This window comes from Neodiprion virginianus, chromosome 1 (genome assembly GCF_021901495.1).
Source record: "Neodiprion virginianus isolate iyNeoVirg1 chromosome 1, iyNeoVirg1.1, whole genome shotgun sequence".
In the NCBI taxonomy this organism is placed as follows: Eukaryota; Metazoa; Arthropoda; class Insecta; order Hymenoptera; family Diprionidae; genus Neodiprion; species Neodiprion virginianus.
Genome location: NC_060877.1, coordinates 27,848,301 through 27,867,568, shown reverse-complemented (window position 1 = coordinate 27,867,568; position 19,268 = coordinate 27,848,301). Strand labels below are relative to the sequence as shown.

Genomic DNA, 19,268 nt, shown 5'->3' with positions numbered 1-19,268 from the left:
AACTGTCACACATTTTATGTACAATAAAGATAACATGGCGAAATAGAAGGCGATGAAATTAAATAAAAATATATGCAACACAAACGGCTAAGTTGGCCGATGTGAGGCAGTGAATATCCAGGTACTGAAACAAGAAAATCATGCGAAAAACTGTCGAGGAGTGAAACAAAAGTCCATTTTTCGGCTGTAAATGTAAAATAAAAAATGGAATTAGGTGAATATACATTTACAACAAGAAACAAACAGCAAAGACAATCAAACAAAGAAACAAATAAGGCGGTGTAAACATGCCAAGGCGAAAATATCCTGCAAACAGTAACACAGCGTAAGTAGCGATGTTAAAACAGCGAGTGCAGGTGCCTGGTAGTGGTCGAGTTCAGTTCTGTACCTGACGTAGGAGTTGCAGTACCCGCATAGAGGAACGCGCGATCCAGGACCACCTTGCTGCGTCAAGATACCGCGACCACGTTTAGGAGCTGTGTTACCAGCGACGGCACCGCTCTTCGAACCTGGACCTCCAATGCCGGTACCTAAATCCGGGTGGGATGACAAATTCGGTGGGTCTACTAAATTCTGGGTCTTACTAATCGGGGCTAAGAGGTGGCATTTTGGACTTTGGGTCTGACACAGGGTCTGAGACGAGCACTGGGCCTGAGGTTTGTACACGTGGACCGATTGCTTGTTCGTTTTGTGGACTAGCTGCGTAAGCTGGCATCCAAGGTTAGTGCGAGGCGTATGGATCGGTTGAAACCCCAAATCGTTTAACTTTGGTATCGGGTTTTTAGCTAGAGGGCAAACGGGTTCGTTGTCGTCATCGTAGGGTAGAGGAATCTGAGGAAAGGCCAAGTCAGCTGTCGGCGAACGGGCAAAGGGACACTGATTCTTCAGTATTGGTTTTGGACATGGGGCTATGCAGACCGAACCGTCGTTGCACGGTGTTATGCAGACGTCTGACAGGGGGCTATTGCCTATATCCAAAGCTGACGAACCCAAACGTCTTCCACAGGTGCCCGACGGCTGACCGCAACTTTGCTGCTCCACTCCAACGCACGGGGAAACGCAGAGGCCTCTTCGATCGGTTGTGGGGATGCTGCAGACACCGGACTGTGAGTAACTTCGACTCCCTTCGGCGGTCGGCCCAGTCTGCAGGTGACTCTTAGGCTTGGTACCGCAAAATGCGCTGCGCTGAGATTGTGACAGTGTGCGTTGGCAGACCTGAGACTGAGACTGAGCTTCAGAGTAGATGCTTTTCTTGCATTGCGATTGTTCGTTCACTATAGTTTTCGGACAAGGAGGTAAAACGCGGACTCCTGTTCTTGGGAATCTTTCGGACTGGCTCTTGCCTATTGGACAGGGCAACGTACCCTGTGGTTGGTTCAGTTTTCCCATCACGCAGACGGATTTTTGATATGATTCATACTGCGGCTCGGGCTTCCTTGCAGATTCAACTACGATTGGTATACTGCAGGGCTTTTTTATATCGCATACCGGAGTTTTTTTAACGTTCTTCAACGTCTCTACCACCTCCTTTTCACTTGCAACGAACGATTCTTCATCGCCTGCGTAAGCGATTCGAAGAGACCCCTCAACATCCTTTATAACACGGCCACGTGGTGTGTTCTTTTCTTCGTGGTACGTATATGACTCTCCCTCTTCCTGCGGTTTTTTGTTGTGCCTGCCACCCGAAGGTGTTGTCGCCCTGGGTGGATCATCGGTCTTAACTTTTGGGGCTTGAGCCTTGGCGTAGCATGCCGGTGGTTCGGGTGGTCCTTGAGCAGGAGATTTCGACCTTCCCGGTGCCGGTGTCGGAGATCTACTGGGAATGTAATTGTGAACTTCGACCGGAATCTTCTGCATGGCAACTAAATTCCGTTGGTACGGGGGAATCGTACCGGGTTTCTTCAGACCGGTCATCAGCGACCGATTGCTCGGTGTTTGCGATCGAGATCGCGGCTGGGACGAATCTCTAAAATGAAAGTCAGGTGGAGGCAACGGCAATGGCTGTGGCGTTACCGACTTTGGGACCCTCCTCTCTCGTCTCACCGTCTCTTCCATAGTATCATCAGCATACAAGATTTCCGCTGGTGCGCAGTATCCGTCCGGACCAGGATTTGCCTGGACCGTGGGAGTTTGCGAGCGGTGGCAAACTTCTATCTCAGTTTGGTATTGGTCTGGCTCATCATAGAATCCCAACGGTGTGTACGATCGGTCTGGTGCGGTGGTTAGAGCCTGCTGGAACGGGGAAACGCAACGTTGTGGCTCACATTCGTTCGTCAAGACCTGAGTTTCTTCGCAGTAACATTTTTCTTCGGTGTAAGAATCCTCAACGCAGCTGTTGTCCTCCGTCAAAGGTGACGTGGTCAATGGTGAATAGGCTCTATCCGGTGCCGTTGTCAAGGCGTTTACCATTTCCGATTTCCATTGCTTTGGTGTGGAATTTTTAATCGTTGTGGGCGGAAGTCGCTTTATTCCAGATCCCGTTTCCTTTACAAACTGCACATGTTTCTTGGCGCAAGATGTTTCCGCTGTTTGTACCTGCTGACGTGAAAAATCCTGTTGGCTAAACTTTGCGCTGAGTCTGCGTTCTTGAAGAGTTGGTGGTGGTGGTCGTCGTTCGGGAATTTGCTGCTCACGCAGAGTTTGATGCACTTGCACTTGCTCTCGCAAACTCTGGCGCCTCTGTTCTTCCATCTCTTGCTGCCTAAAGTTTTCTTGAATCCTGATTTCCTCCGTCAACTCTTCATACCTATGTGCGTCGTCTTCTTTGACGGTCTGGTGGCGTTCTATGAAACATCCTTCGTCCGTACTCTCTTGCTCGGTGATGCTCACACGTTTTCCCATGTTGGGTTGAACGGATGACGAAACTTGGTGAACAGCTGTCGTTCGTTCTCCTTCAACAATTTCTTGTTCCTCCTGTTTAATCTTCTCCATTAGCTGCTGCGTCCCAACAGCTGACGATATGACCTCAGCACATTCCGCAATATCTCTCCTATCAGAAATGTTCTCGACCTCCTGGTCCAGGTGGATAGATCGTCGATTTTCTACTTCTGAACACTCTTCGTCTTCATCATCAACGACTTCCACCGTCTTCTCGTAGATCGTTGTCTTTTTAATGTGTATTGGGCCAACATCATCCTCAGTAGTTTCAGTCACGTAGTCATGCTGACCTTCGATGCCCGCAGGGCAAACAGCCACGTATTTTGGTACGACTTCCGATAAGGTGACGCTGTTTGGTCTTCGGAACGTGAAAGTTACTTCCGTCTCTACTACAGGAGATGCGGGTTCTGGTTCCGGTTCAGGTTCAGGTTCTGGCTCTGGTTCTGGTTCACAGATAGCTGTTTTGAAGAGGCTCACTTGCTGCGGAGCCTTAGGTGGACACACTGGCCGATATACCGGCTTGCAAACTGGCTGACAGGGCTGATGACAGACGTGATGATGATGATGGGATATCTGTTTACGCTCGCAGGTTTGCTGACTTTGGCATGTATGATTCTCACATGATACCTGCTTTTCGCATATTTGTTCCTGTTCGCATACTGTGTCGCAAATTAGAGCCGGACACGACTGTTCGTAGATGTTTGTACCCGAAGTAACAGTCGCTGTCCAAGGCTGAGGAGTCGGCTGAGTTATTTTCGTAGGCGTCAGAGATCTTCGCAGACTCTCTCTCGATGCCGCTCTTGAAGTTGGTCTTGAGCAAACGACTTCTCTTGATCTCGACTCTCTCTGAGTCGTTACTCCGTGGAGTTGTACCCTTCTGTATACCGGGCCGGAGCAAGTCGCCTGTTCCATTCTTGCTCGTTCTTCGCTGTGCTCTCGATGAATTTTGATTTCCTGTTGCTGCTCCATCAGTTGGTTTTGTCGTTTTTCTTCAATGGCTCTTTGCTGCCTTTGATTTAGGATCGGGTTTGGGTTAATGTACAAAGGACTCGCTGTTGGGTATGTGATATCTTCAAGTGGTTTCGCCGGGGGCCATACAAGGCTCTTACTTTTTACGGAAGGTGGAGGTGGCGATGATGGAAGACTTTCGAAATGAGTTTCTGTTACTTCGTAGTAGTCGGATTCATCAAAGTAGGAGTCTGTACAGGATAGTAAAGGGGAACAGGAACAGGATTGACGTTTTGACATTTCAACCGTTTCATAGGGTTTCGTTTGAAAGTTTTTTATAGGTCCGGAAATTTCATTCCACACAAGACATGCGCGTTCAACAATACGGTAGTTAACATAGTTAGCGGTTTCGGAGCGTTAAATTTGGTTAAAAAGAGAAAACAAAGAAAAAATTTGTAAGTATAAAGCACGATCATAGATCCACAACCATGACCGCTCATTTCTTGATTAATCCTATTTTTATTTTACAATAATGAAACCATAGATTTTGTTCGTTTCACGTTTTTCGAAACAGGTATGTATTTGAGATTTGGAATTGAGCAATCATGGATATGTCTCTGGCTGCTAAACAGCAAAAAGCCCTTGAACAAGTCGTAATAATACTGAAATCATGTGATAAAAAATAATTCTTAAATATCTAATTAAAGTCTATGACCTATATTAAACTTCTCGGAGGCACTCCACTCTGCGCTAGTTGCAAAACTGCGGAGGAAAAATATAAAAAAATTTCTGGAATTGAAAAATATGAAATGATTGGTTGAAATGTGTGATAGCTAGTGCAAAAATGGAGGGTAGCAGGTATTGTGAAATAAACAAATCACGAGATAAACGAACACTGCAGGTTTTATGACCATGTTTGGATGGGTATACGTGTATGTTTGCGACCGCGTGTAAGCTACATGTTAATTTAATGCTGCAATAAAACGGCGGTCGAGGGTCAAGTAGCATAAGCGAACACGACACGAGAACCCGAAATCAGGCTTTCTAAACAATCTGCAATGAGTAAGGGACCACGGAATTAAAATCAAATCGTTACTGTACACGTTAATAAGCTTTGTATATGATACAAAGACTTTTGATGTCAATTAACAATAAATCGGAAATCTCGTATCATTCCTTTAATTTAATTTTTATTTGTTGAAAAAGAAATTCACATCTCATTGTCACAGCATGATGAATTATTGATCAGCAGCGATGATTGATTTTAAACGATATAAGACGAATCGATATGTCAACATAGAATTCGTTCGTTTGAAGTTATGATATATACATGTATACAATATATATATATATATATGTATAATATAAATAAATTTATCATATATATATATATATATATATTTATATAGCATATGGGTATATGTTGAGAGCTGCTTCACTCATTCGAAAGAAAGAGAGAAGGGGCGAGGTTTTTGGTTGAAAGTTGGAGTAGCTGAAAAAAGATAAGAAAAGAAGAATTATGTAAAATATGCCGTAATGTCTGTTTACCTGTAACGCAATTTATATGCAGATAATCTTTGTGTGCTGTAAAAAAATTATCGTGAAAACGTATCACAGAAATACAATTAGTGCTGATTCATGCGTGCGTATATAGGAATACCCATGTATGCATGTATAGTCCATGTGTCTTTCCGATTGCAATGACTCTACCGCACGCCTATTTGTTTCAATTTCCGTTTGATGACTCAGGGTCAAACCAATCAAGGCACCGTATCGCCAAGTAATAATGGAACATAATGGAACCAATGATCTATTTTCATTTAGAAGACGACCTGACACCAAGATCCATTGTATAGCGTTGTGAATCGTATATTGTGTTCAAGTATAGGACTCAACCGACGTAACGTAGCTTTAATGTCAGTTTGACGCGGGCAGGCATAATGAGCGTATTGATTGATTGAAAAACAAGACAATAGCCGAGTGGCGGAAAAGTTTTTTTCAATTTTGTCTATGGCCATGTAACGATTGAATAGTTTCAATTTCCGTCTTGTAAAATTTCGCACTAACAATAAGCTGAAAACTTGACGCTCGACTTGCGGTGCGATGTAAATCACTCTGTTTCTTATGGCATTATATACATATATGCGTACAGTTATTTAAAAATCTCGACAGCAGCGAACAGCTCTCAACAGTTGAGTAGGTATATGAAGGTAATTGATGTATGCGATACGATGACTTTTGCGACAATTGGAAGATGGAATGACGGCGTATATGACGACGAAGCGATTTTTTCGTTTTATTGAAAATGAAGACGATATGGGCGATGTAGCGAGTTATCATGAATTATTTCACGCAAGCATTTTATGTAATAAGCTAAAGCTTAAAAATCGTCATTGTGGACTACGGGTTACGTCCTCATACCTCTGAAGAGGGAACTTTTGGGCTTTGGCAGTGTGGAGTATCGACCTATTTACAACAATGAAACGTGTTAAACGATCGTGTAGTGTTGTGTATTCTAGGCTTTAGGCTTACTGACATGTCAAAGATCCGAGGTTCGACGCTTTCTGAGGAAGTCTCATCGAATTTCTCATTGAATACTTTGAGAGAGTAGGACAATTGACCACCCTCGCCGCAAGATCGAGATTGCAATTGAATGAAGGGCGTAATTTAGTTCACAAACAGAACGAATGCGGATTGCTTCGATATCTCAGTATTCGGCCCAATTTCCATCTTTAAGTGCTAAACGTAACTGTAGAGTAATTCGGGATTACTTTTTATGCTTCAATGCGCGTCCGTACTGGTCGTAAAAATGTCCATAAACCAGGAGTAAGGTTTGATAGGAAAGTAATAAACTGAAACCGGTAAACGCCAACTGTTACATGTCGGTCAAGTGCGTTTGCGACGATGGAAGCGGGGCACGAATTGGATTGTGTATGTACGTGTGTGTGTGTGTATGCGTGTATGTGCGAAATGTATGTACGTAAGCTGTTCATTTCTCAATCTGTACCGCTGTGTCAGTTTAGCTCATCGGTTATTTTTGCCAGGAGGTTTTATTTTCAAGCAAATTAGTTTCGCGTACGTCTAAATAACGTTCATATCAAGTGAGTGAAAAAAATTATACGTATGTAGTCGGATCTACGAGATCTTCCTGTGCGTATCATAAATTTCACTTAAATACAATAGAATGTTGCGATAAAAATTTACTGTCAACCTCGCCATCTGTTGATACATTAAAGGTATCGTATTTGATAACAAAATTGCGGGGTCAGAGAGTACACACATATTTTTTAAACCACATGTACATCAAATCTTGTTCCAACGCTTCGTTTCGTCTTCTATCGCATATTATTATGCCTGTACTGTCGGTTGTATTCACAACTGGCGGAGTAGACTGACGTTGTATAATCTAAAGGATTGTTCTCTTTACTTTCTAAGTTGCACTATTATGTCATACTCGATTGAGGATGGACTTACCAGTGACGTTTTGGCTCTGCGGACGGGGCAGAGTGTTGCTGCTGGAGTTCAAGGATGGTGCGGACACCAGACTGGGCGCGGTTTGAACGCCTCCGAAAGGCTTCGGACCACCAATGCTGTTCGTCGACGATGCCTGAAAACATGAAACGGGTTCCGAGTGATTCACCCTGGCCAAAGTATCGCCCCAACGGAATCTTAGTAACTAGACACCGTCGCGATGCCGTTTCATCAAAGATTAAGGAGAACAATGCAGTCGGAATATAATTATACTTTGAAACCGCAGCGATGCGCGATATCCTTTTTTGATACCCAATACGAAAGACACCCCACTCAACTAACGATAAAACTAATTCGTTTCGAGTTGTGCGACGCTCCGTTGCTTGAACGACGATGCACTAGTTTATTATCGCGGAATCACACTGGTTCGGATAGATATTAATCGTTCGAGGGAGTTACCTGGACTGCAGGGTGCAGATCTGGTGGACTCACAGGGACGAGCGCCAATTTGGGATGACTGCAATTCACCCACAAACACACACGTCACAATACAAGAGCCATGCCCACGTGACAGACGCGTTGCGAAATCAATTAGATCGTGCTTTATAAATAAGTTCGATTCGGATGAACCAATTCGTTAATAGTGTAACGTTCTGTCATCATCCCGCAATGCGTCTTCAATGCGAAGTGTTAATTATGGCGAGGACACGTAAGCTTTCCGCGTTGGTATATTGCGTAGGTACGTTATTTGACAAGGACGGTGAAAAAATAAACTTTTTCACCACGTCGGTTTAATATTACTCATCGACTTTGTTCCTTAATAGCTGCCGAATGATAAAAATAAATTCAACAATTACGCGACGTTCACGCGGGCCGGAAATTGCGAGCAACCGATTTTCAGACTCTCAGGTATTGTCGGAAAACAGTAATTAATCGTTTCCGGCGAATACGCTCAGCTTCTTAAAAGAAAAGCTCTCCCCTTAATAATAAGTTCAAGTAAAAGTAAATCACCTGTTTTCGAACTGGGAAAGGTTGGGCTGCAATCGCGAGGAGGTCAGTGATCGGTTCCTCGATGGTATTGGTTAGTTCAAACTCGCACAAATTTTGATTATCACGTTTTGGTTCGAGGTAAATATCTGTGTTAACAGTGTTATTGTACAAAAGCTTGTCGCCGTTGTTGGTACTGCCAACCTCGTTCCCCGTCTGGATGATGAGCGTACTGGTAAAGGTCTTTGAATTCTCGCCCGCACCATTGCGAGTCACGTTTAGTTTCGCTTGATTTTCGGGCGATCGTGGAACCGGCGCAGACGAGGATAATCCGGAAGTACCGTTTTCCATGCGAAGACGTTGAACGCCGTCTTGTATGCTGGCTACGTTGATCGGTCGATTGCAGGTCTGGAAAATGGTTTAGTAGCAAAAATTCACGCGAAAAACTTTGTTAATAGCTTCCAACGATCGTTATAGACCCTCGATTCGTTAAAATTTTAGCTATCCTTGCGGTTAATTCGGATATATGTATATTATATCATAATCTGCGTTCAATTAATTCAATGAAATATATAACACGTGATTATACAGAATATGTTATTCGATTCATTCAAAAGCTTTGTGAATAACAGCGCCAAGCGGACGATGCAAGGTCGATTCTACTCTGATTAGAAAACTTTAGCTGTCACACAAAAAAATCGAGATACGATCAACAATACTGTACATGTTAAAAGCTGCTTAACAACGATCATGCTTATTGCATACATTGATAACAAATCCTCAAAAATTTACTACCCATACATGCTGCGCTAAATACAGTTATGCAGCGTCGACTTGTATCATCGGACTAATCTAACGATGGATTAATTTTTTTTATCAATTTTATATAAGTTTTATATTGCTCGACTTACGAAAGGCTGGGGCGACGAGTGATTGTTCAAAGATGGTGACAGAGGTGCCAAGGGAGGGATACCAGCACCAACGTTAGCCAGTGCTGCGGAAATGGTGCCAGCGGGTGCCTTGCCGCTGAAAAAATTGCAGAAAAATATTTTACTCGCTGCCCCGCGTGTATTATATCGAGGTTATCCTTTCAACGATCAGCACGCACCGCTTAATCCGCCGTATTTTTAAATTACTGCCGCTATAGTAGTCCGATTATTCCACAATCGACTCATTGCCGATAATAGAAATTAATCGGTGGTATAAATTTCGTTCGTTGCATGGTGTTATCATATCTTTAATTGCACGAAACTAACGCTAAGTGTAAGGTATATGGGATCCGTTAGGACGCCAGTGGTAATCGATGAAACGTTTCAAGGTAATTGCCACGTGTATTCCGGCAGTGTATATTCCTAGAAGAATTTATGCCCTAGGAATTTTTCTTACTCGTAGTTCGTGCGTCACCCTTCGGCTATTTCGGGCTATGGTATCCCATGGATGTAGGTACTCACGGTGCAACTGTGACTGGGACGAGGCCTGAAGCTGGTGGATTTTGCCTGGCTACCAGCTTTGCGTGGATATCGCAGTAGAGCTTGTTGTTGATGTTGTAGTAGCCGACATTTTTCAGGGACGTACCGCAGGTAGAACATTTGAAGCATTCCACGTGCAAGTTCTTGTCCTTTATTCTTACGAAGACGCCCCTGTTTGCGGAAAAAATTGTGTCAAATAGAGTCGCCTCGTCGCATTCGTATGTAGGATTCAAAATCGAAGCGTATTAGTTTCGATAGCAGCTAGACGATGTATGCATATTCTCTATCATTTGAATAGCTGGTCTTTCGATGCCGTTTGCGTAATCTACTTGGACAAAATTTTACATAATACTACAGTTATTTCAAGAGAATCAAAAATTCATCTACGTTTTCCAGATGAAATAAAGGACGAACAGTGGATGATTCATGTTCGAAATCATCTCGCTGGCGTCATCCAAGATCTGGATAAATCGTACGTTTCTCTCTATGTAGCTGAATTCGCGAAACCGTGCAAAGTGTTGCGGATTCTTTTCTCCGGAATTGTAATTAGTACGAAAAAATCGTATCGTGGACGTAAGATAAATGGAATACGGCGTGAGAATGAGCTTTTGAACACCCATCACGGATTTATCTGAGGTATATCTGGTGTTCAACGTTTGATAAATTGTAAAATTGCTGCCAGGCTTGAAAGATGGATACAATGCAGAATCCCGAAGTAAATATGTTAATTTGCAAAAAACAATTCTGGAGGGACAACCTGTAAAGCTTCGAATGGTAACTTCATGTATGCCGAAAATACCGTGTATGCACGATAGCGAATATTTCGCTGTACAATGTACACATCAAAAAGCAAAATTACGTGCCACATGATCTACCGATACAAGCGCCAAATTCTACGAATACGGATAGTGAGATAGAAAGATACGTGTGGTAAGCGTGAATATTTGACCAGTGCTGATTGTGCGAGATGGCTTAGGTATGTAAAAAACATCATACGCGTGACGAGCGCACGATAGCTAGCGGGACAGATGAAAAGCTATATAGCGACTTTTCATTGCAACAACGAGTATAGGTAAACTGGTCACTACTTGACGATGCTGATTGTCAGCGATTACAGGTATTATGAAGATGAGGGACACGTTTGTAAATAGAGGTGCGTTACGTGCAACTACGAAGGTTCATATTCTATGAAACGAGATTTGATGAGGTGAGAGGAAAGTTGTACGAGAAGCCGAAAGACGCTAGGCAGGGCTGTGCGCAATGACTCGGTGAAGTTGAAACCGAGATTCGCTGACAAGCGCTACGAGAATTTTCAGCTTGAAAATTTTGGCGAAAGTGATAATAAGAGTGACAACTGGATGATCGTGGCGTGCTGTAGAAAGGAATGCGATCGTAAAAGGCTGGTTAAACGAGTAAGGTAAGTGTACCAGTTATTGACCCTGTCCCAATTGTTGAGCTTCTTTGGTTGTATCTGTTTGATCCTTAGTTCTAACATTATCGAAAAATAAATTCGTATTGTCTAACCCTCTAGCGATTGGTTTTATTCATCGAGAAATTCAAAATTTGTGCCGTGAATTTATAAACGTGTCAACAACTGGTACACTCACCTTATTGGAATAGTGCGCACTTTGCATTTACAGGTAACCTAAACCCGCGTAGCGTCTGCAGTGTGTAGTGTGAAAACTATAGGCAAGTGATGTAGGTCGATCGCAGCCTGCGCTCTTTTTGAAGTATAAACAGCGTTCTGATACGAGAGCGGTAATAGGACAGACATAGGCAGGCAGAAAGATACGATAGATAGAGTACAGTCAGTCGTCCATGCCCGTGCACGAAGAAAAACCAACCGTTGGTATTAATGCATATAGTTACACAATTGATTTATCGCAGTTGCGGCAAACGGGAGTTTCTGATGAGGGTTTCGTCTCTTCTCGGTGGAGGTGATTACGTTCGGATTGTCCGGGCACGGAGCATTGATGGAAATTCAAATTTTGCTGCCCTTGACCGAGACCCATAGCCCGGCCCAGGGGTGTCGGCGACCTTGGTGAGGTGGCGCGACCCCCCACGGCATGACTGACCGAAGAATAAAATTCCGTCCGGGATGAAACTAGGACATTAATGCAATACCCGAAGGAGGTTACTCATTGATCAATGAAGGGGTGGGGGATGGGGGAATACGCAGAATACGCTATCATGACGGAGGGAGCGAGAGAGTCTAATGATGACCGAAGCCCCAGGCATTACACCAGCACCGCATTAGATACCTCGCGCGATCAATTTTCTGAAAGTGAAAAAAGTGTCAATGGGTATTGTTCGTCGAGGGTGAACTTACACGATGAGCCTCTCGCAATCCGCGCAGATGTTCTGTCCGGGTGGCAGGCTGGTTTGTGGTGTCGTTGGCTGCGGCTTGGTCTCCGGTGCCGAGACGTGCCTGAGACCGGTAAGACCGGTGATGCCGGCATTCGTCGGGGTAACAGTACCGCTTTGATTCGTGGGTTCCGCTATTTTTGCAAATTCGTTATCGTGGGCGTTCGCTGATTTGTGAATTGTTTGCTGTTTTTTTTTTATTTTTATTTTTTATTCCAGTGACGCCAAAGGGGGGAGGAAGGTGACTTAGTCTCGTTGCGAAAGTGTGATACCTACCTTTTTACCATGAAGTTAGCAACGTTATCGTAACGAATCATGCTAAGGAAAAACCGTTACTTCGTGATTTTGGTATTGTTTGAAATCCGGTAGACCGTAATAAAACAAAACAAATCTTCGTTCCTTCAAAATCGTTGTAAAAATAAGAAAATGGTGATTTCTTTCCCAATGTTTCGGCACGATAATGTTACTAGCTTCAATCTCCTGCCTTTTTACTCGGAATACAACTTCCTGCACATTGTCGGTGTGATGACCACGTGCTAGTCTCGAGATATTGCTCTATGTAATGGGAGCAATGAAGATTGACCGATGGTGTATGAAACGACATTGAGAAATTGATTGAAGATTTATGTATAGTATAGTGCTTCTTGTGATAGCCCGAATAGTGCGTCACGCGTAACCCTGAAGAGGCTGTCAGACGTGTAAAGGGAATCTCTGTGCAAATTTCAATCCCCAGAAAGGTAAATGCAAGGAACGTCAGCGAGACTACGTCACCTCCACAAGTCTCACCCCTCTAGTTACAATAAATGGTTATCAAACGATTTCGGTGTTTACTGTTAGGCTGAAAATGGTTACAACTCTTGAATTCTAATTGACAGAATCTGTGGAAAAGCTCTAATCGTTGAAATTACAGTAGTTCCAAGCTGTCGATTTCCTTGTATACTAACCGGGTTCGGGCGACCTTGGCTCCTTGTCCGCCTCCTGGACCATTTTGAAGACTTCGCTGTTCTCGGCATTGTAGTTCTTCTCATTCTTCTTGAAGTTGACCCTGAAAGCGCGGTAGGTTTAAATTGACAAAGTATACACCGAATTTCGTTTCCGAAATGAGCTCAGGTAGCAGGATTGGTTATCTTTGATTACAACATACCCCAGTACTCCACCGGCGAGAACTTCTGCCTGAGCAGACAAGGTTTCTGCTATAGTTTCTTCGCTGTAGATACCCACCGGGCTGTTGTACTGCTTGTTAACAATAGACTTGATAGGAGCTTCCCCGTTGCCGTTCAACTGTCAGCGAATAAAACTGACGTGTGAGCGTTATGTCAATTGTGTCGAAAAGTGTTCAGGAACCGCAATAAAATGGCGATTATTTTCACTCACGAATGGCTTTGGGCTGAAGTTGTGCCCGCTTCCGATCAGTGGTCCATCCTGCTTCTTCGCTGCCAGAGATGTCTTTGTTACGGGTGAAATACTGGCCGCAGGGCTGGCTGGCTTAGGGGTTGGAAGGGTCGCTGACACGGGTGTCACGCTGGGTTTCCATGTGCTGCCGCCTCTGAAATAAGAAGATCGGGTTCAGGATACTTCCTCCGCCTGCATCGCGTAAGCCGCTCCTCGATTTCTTTGTGTGAAAAAAAAATCACCTCTGGATGGTTATTTCGAAGTTGTTTCCCGCCCTCACAATGACATCCTGAGCGTCCTTGTGCCTCAGGTTGAACGTATCCGTGTTGTTCACCTTGATCACCGAGTCGCCAGCCCGGAGACCAGCTGCCTCAGCGGGAGAACCCCCGTTCACCTGCGCAGACAGAGCAAACACATGATATCGAACACTGCATTTCTTCCAGTCGAATTAATGGCGGCACACTTTGATGCAGGGAACCCGTAAGCGATTGCTCTGTTTTCATACGTGGCTTGTTAATGCCGGAAGAGAACGCGAATGACCCCACCGATGATAGCCTCGATAACGATAATGATCGTCATTACAACGGTGATGAAAAAGGAGAATAAGTGTCTTCCAGGCATCGTTTATGCGGTCTCAAGGATCTATTTTTATGGAACATGGCACGTCGAGCGCCGCACAGGGTATCAATTAACCGATCCAGACTCCGGGTTCCAGACGCTGCTGCTTCCTCGGGGGAAAAAGGAAGAGAGAAATTGTTGCAATGGGAGATGATCACAGAGGCGAGAGTGAGAGAAAGCAAGCTTGAGAGAGAGAGAGAGAGAGAGAGAACGAGCGAGAAAGGAGGGCCTTGCGAATACTGGACCTTCATTCATGAGATTTAAGACGCAGTTCGAAGCCTGGTGCATCAAGTTATCGCAGCTAAGGCATTGGCCCCATTTCCTGGGCCAGTATCAGAAATAATTAACGGCTGAGGCCTTCTAATAAATGACTACTGCTGCCAAATATATTGGAATTTATCCCGCTGTTATTTTTACGGCTGCCTGCAGTCGAATCGCGCAATGATGCTTTTGAGTGAATCAGAAACTGGGTCACCCTGCCGCTAGCAACTACTTTGAAAGCTGCCGTATTTGATGAGCCATGCCCCCCAGCATCCGCGATGATCGTTCGACTGACGTTAACAGTTTTGATTACTTGAATCGAGGTGTATTCGATCGATTATTACTCAAACACTGTGATCGACGCGGAATGAACTTCTTCTCGTTCGGTGGATTCTTCTTTTCTTCTGATCATGATCATCATTCGTTCGATACTTTCTTGAAAAAGAAACCCTGTCGATGCGGCGCCAAGTGTTCAACGAAAGTTAAAATTTATATTCACGGCTATAATAATTCGAAAGTTTATAATTGGGGTGCAGGTTGCTCAAGATCGAAGTATACGTGAAACGAAAATTGTCCACCTGCCTTCCTAGCAGATTAAGACAGACGCAGCTTTAACCGGTTCGCGTTTCACCGGTATGAGATAAAAATAGACGGTTTATTATCGCATACTGACCTTTGTACAGTCAGCGCTAACTGAATTCCAAAACGCGATCTTTTCCTTCCGCTACTCATCCTCGTCTGATTCACCCACTGTGGTATATTAGTGTTTCTACAAATATATACTTGCCCAAATTACGTCGCAAAAACAGTGCACGATGATCAAAAGGCTGCGAGCAACCAAGTAACTCCGGGACATTGTTTGCACACGAAGCATATTGTCTAACTAAATGATTCGTAAATACGGAATGGAATTCTCGTCCATCGTCTTCATAGTATGAAAACAAGAGAAGTCATTTATCGTGGAACGTAGAAACTTCCAATGCTAGATAATGTGTTTGGGTAAGAGATGATGGTAGTCGGAGTCGTCATGCGCGACAGCTGTGTCAAAATTTGCAGTACCTGATCCCCTGGTATATTTTCAGAGTTTTGAACGACCTCATTACGGGATGCGAATCTCAATATTCTCCAGCTAATTTTGTTCGCGTCGTATCTATCAAGGTGTCATCGTTTGGTCCGAATTGGACGACCTCTTACGCTGCAACTCGGCGCGAGGAAATATCTGTATAAATTTATAGAACGAACGGGATGTGCGCCTGTTAAACTCGCGTTAATCCATCGATTCCTCTTGTGTCTTGGCTTGTGTGTAATCGGCCTCGTGAAATTGGGATGGAGGATGAGTTTACGCCAAGGGCCGCAAATAGCTTTGCGCAGAGTTACGTCAGTGTTAGCGTGCGTAACGCGACACTGTGAGTCGCGAGTCGAGACCGATTCGTTCTGGCGCCTATTTTCAATTCGTTAAACGCATGCTGGCCGAGACGTCAGCACCACAGCTTCTCCGATAGCCCAAGGGGGCTACGTATTTCCCAGGGAAGGCTTTATTTCTGTCTGCACTTCCGAAACCACTCGTGTGATACCGGATCACTCTTGAGTATAAAATGAGGACAAACCAATTCGATGGAGCTTTGATACTCTCGCGGAAGTTCCTGCTTTTATTTTACCATAGGTGCTGCATTCGACACTCTTAGCTCCGACTGTAAGATGTTGATTGTAAAATACCTTGGTTGCTCCTCTGGCGTCTGCCATGTTTACGGAATATTTTCGACAACACAAGCCCAAGGCTTATCCCTGGGCGGAACGCCCGTCAAATAGTCTGTGAAACTGTTTGCTTCCTGAAGTGTTCATATATTATACTTTCGCCGTTATGTCGTGAAGGTATAATAATACTCGTCGGCAGATAACCTGAAGAGTATTTTTTTTACTGAATTGGACGCGAGCATGAGGATTGCTATCGCAGGGATATTTCTACGTGTTTACTATTCGAACTCGGGCCTGGTACTTAAAACTGTAACAGCAACACCACTGCCGTAAGTCTAGATCACCGTTATACAATCTCCTACTGATTAGCGTTTCAGCGTCAACGCGTGTGACAACGATCCTCTTAGTTCCTACCGAGAAATCGTTTGGATACTTTTAACCTCCCAAACACGTTAAGAAAATAATTGAAAAAGAAATCGATAAGATACAGAGTGCAGGCTTTTATCACATTCGTGCAAGTTTCTACTCGGATGGCAAAAAAATCGCCTCTGTATCCCGCAATTTTCCTTCGGTAGGAATATTGCACCTCGCAAATGCATGCTGCATGTATCGAAGGAGCACCATTCGGCCATGCATTTGGCAATCTATCAGACATATATATGTGTAGAATCCCGGAAAGCCCTGAGTTGCAAGATCGTCTTTACATAAGCGGTGAGTGTAACTATTGCGTTGCACGTGACGGGGCTGAGTCAGGGTTGAACTTGGAACCGAGAAACGTTCTAAAAATAGCCATGGACCGGTCTAAAAATAGCTTCTTATTATATGCACTCGAAGGAGTCGAGACGAGGCATTAGGCTGGTGCGCATTCCGATGAGCGGGTTATCAGAGATGGAACCCCTCGCCGCGCTTCTTCCATCTCTCGCCCATGGCAGGCGGAATGCATTCCCCAGCTATGACGATCAGGCACAGGTTCTAAAACCCAAAGACCGTGCCGTAACACGCTGATGCAGTGGGTCGTTCGGTCCCGCTACAAGTCTCCTTCTCGTGCCGGGGATCAACCCACGCGTGAAATACTGTCCCTGACGACGAACTGCAGGGTGGGCCCTAGCCGTGGATAGGTTTGGTACCGAGTTGGCTTCGCTATTAACGATGGAAAACGAGCCAGGGCAATAGCTGCAGGGCCGATGTCTTCCGACTGTTTCGTTGGGAATTTCTTACACCTACGTTCGTACGCGAGGGCGATGCTTCTTCAACTTCAGATGCGGGAATATCGAGTAAGTTGTTCCTTCGGCTGTGACTCGGTGTGTTTCGTTATTCCGATATGTGAACAGAGAAAGCGAGAGTGACGTAACCCTTGAATTTGAAGCGAGATTCTTTCGGCTTAGCCGAGTCAATGATCTCCGAAGAATATTCTCCCGCCTCTTCATGCCGAGTCAACCTTACATTCAAATTCGTCGACCGAGCGTAATGAGCCGGTAACATGATATCGCGAGGAGAGTGTTTTGCGCGTCGCATCGCTGAATATTGTCTGGGGTCAGACTCTAGCTGTAAGCTTCTAAGCTCATGTGATTAAATTAATGAATATGTTGAGTCGATCTAACCGTCGGAAGGCCGATCAGTCGACCTGAAAATTGCGTCGAGATCTTTAACTGCACCCAATGGTAAAACATTCAAGTCGTGCATTATCGTACTCGATTTCCCCGAGACTCATTCTGTCGAAAGACCCGTTTTTATCACCGCGTCGAACGATTTAATTTATTCTCACGAAAACCCAACTACCGAATCCGCATAAAATTATACTAAGAATTAGACCTCCGGAATGTTACACGTAAGGGGAAAACCTTCGTTAGAGATGCAGATTATTTGGAAAGCTCGTTGAGGAAAAATAACGGTCCGAGACATCGAACGCTAATCAATTTCACGCACTCGTTTGGATCATTATCAGATTAACGTGGACGCTGTAATCGCGTCGAGCCATACAAGTCCACGCCTTCGACCATGACCGTGAGATCACGGCGATTAACGCGTCATCCATCTCCAGAAACACCTTGTCAAAATTCGTTAACCACAACTTCCCGAAGCTTAATAGCTGAGCGTATGATTGTAAATAGTCATGATCATCGCTTCTGAGAACAACGATGTTCCGCAGAAAATGACTTGACTGTTACGTCGACTTATACTACACGGCCTATTATATGCGAGCGTAAAAGTGAGCCGGGTAAGTGAGAACGAGAGAGTGAATTTTTTACGCGCAGGAAGAGAGAAGGAATCTGCTAGAAAGCAGTCAACTGTATTCGCTGAATATTTTTGTAATTTATACAGTTGAAAGTTGCTCGGTAAAGGTAGATAGGTTATTGTCAATTAATGCAACTCAGCGCTCATTTGGTACCGAGTACTTCGTGACGTCAGCGACAACCATCGTCTCGATTCTTTTTATTTCCGTCATGCTGAAATGTTTATACCAATGTCAGAAAACCGAATCGCGTAAATCGAAGCCTACCAATCAAGCATTATTTATACATTATACTGCTACGAACGTACAGCTTTACGAATTTAGCTTCGACATACTTTTCACATCTTTCTGCGAGTGGCTGTTATTGGTATCTCTTTGAAGTGATACAAGCAGATGGTCCCCATTACGGATATAAATTAAGTCTTCGATACAATTTTCTTATTTTACACATATTCCGAGAACGGGGAGAGTTGTTTGAATGAACTATCTGCACTTGTACGTCAGATGCGAAAATTAAACATGCACACTGCATGTTCTGCGCCGCTTGAGCTGCGAATTCCGCTTGCCGTGAGCGTGAGAAAAACGTCTGCCGACACTGTTTCCCTGGATACATGTTATTCGTGTTTTCGAAATTCTAAAAATATTGCAATCTTCCACCGCATCACATACACGCCTACATGGACGTACAACTACAACGATGCCAAGTAACAATGTAACATGTAATATGCAACGGCGAGCACACGGCAACGTGTACATACCTATAATTTACAGATAAGAGGGAGTCGTATCTTGACGAACGCGACGATTCAGTGACGCCGTCCGGTGAATTTACCTGACGTCATGCTGCGTTCTTGTGTACATCCATTTAGGTATAGGTATGTACATATTCCTCGTATCCTACAGGCATTGATATTAGTTCGCAGGCTGGCATCGTGTGCGTGCCTGTAACCGGC

At 44.3% G+C, this 19,268-nt stretch overlaps 1 protein-coding gene across 1 annotated transcript in view; it reads right to left on the bottom strand.

Annotated features, from left to right (window-relative positions):
- LOC124310264 (uncharacterized) overlaps positions 1 to 19,268 on the bottom strand; it is a 32,611-nt gene that overhangs the window by 3,141 nt on the left and 10,202 nt on the right. Inside the window, exons 2-12 of the mRNA XM_046774077.1 lie at positions 13,751 to 13,902; positions 13,491 to 13,662; positions 13,261 to 13,397; positions 13,061 to 13,161; positions 11,622 to 11,856; positions 9,735 to 9,923; positions 9,195 to 9,309; positions 8,308 to 8,691; positions 7,300 to 7,432; positions 6,247 to 6,291; positions 389 to 4,244 (exon numbers count right to left, since the gene is read on the bottom strand). Of these exons, the coding sequence (XP_046630033.1) occupies positions 389 to 4,244; positions 6,247 to 6,291; positions 7,300 to 7,432; positions 8,308 to 8,691; positions 9,195 to 9,309; positions 9,735 to 9,923; positions 11,622 to 11,856; positions 13,061 to 13,161; positions 13,261 to 13,397; positions 13,491 to 13,662; positions 13,751 to 13,902 (5,519 nt within the window). The remainder of the gene's footprint in view (positions 1 to 388; positions 4,245 to 6,246; positions 6,292 to 7,299; positions 7,433 to 8,307; positions 8,692 to 9,194; positions 9,310 to 9,734; positions 9,924 to 11,621; positions 11,857 to 13,060; positions 13,162 to 13,260; positions 13,398 to 13,490; positions 13,663 to 13,750; positions 13,903 to 19,268) is intronic.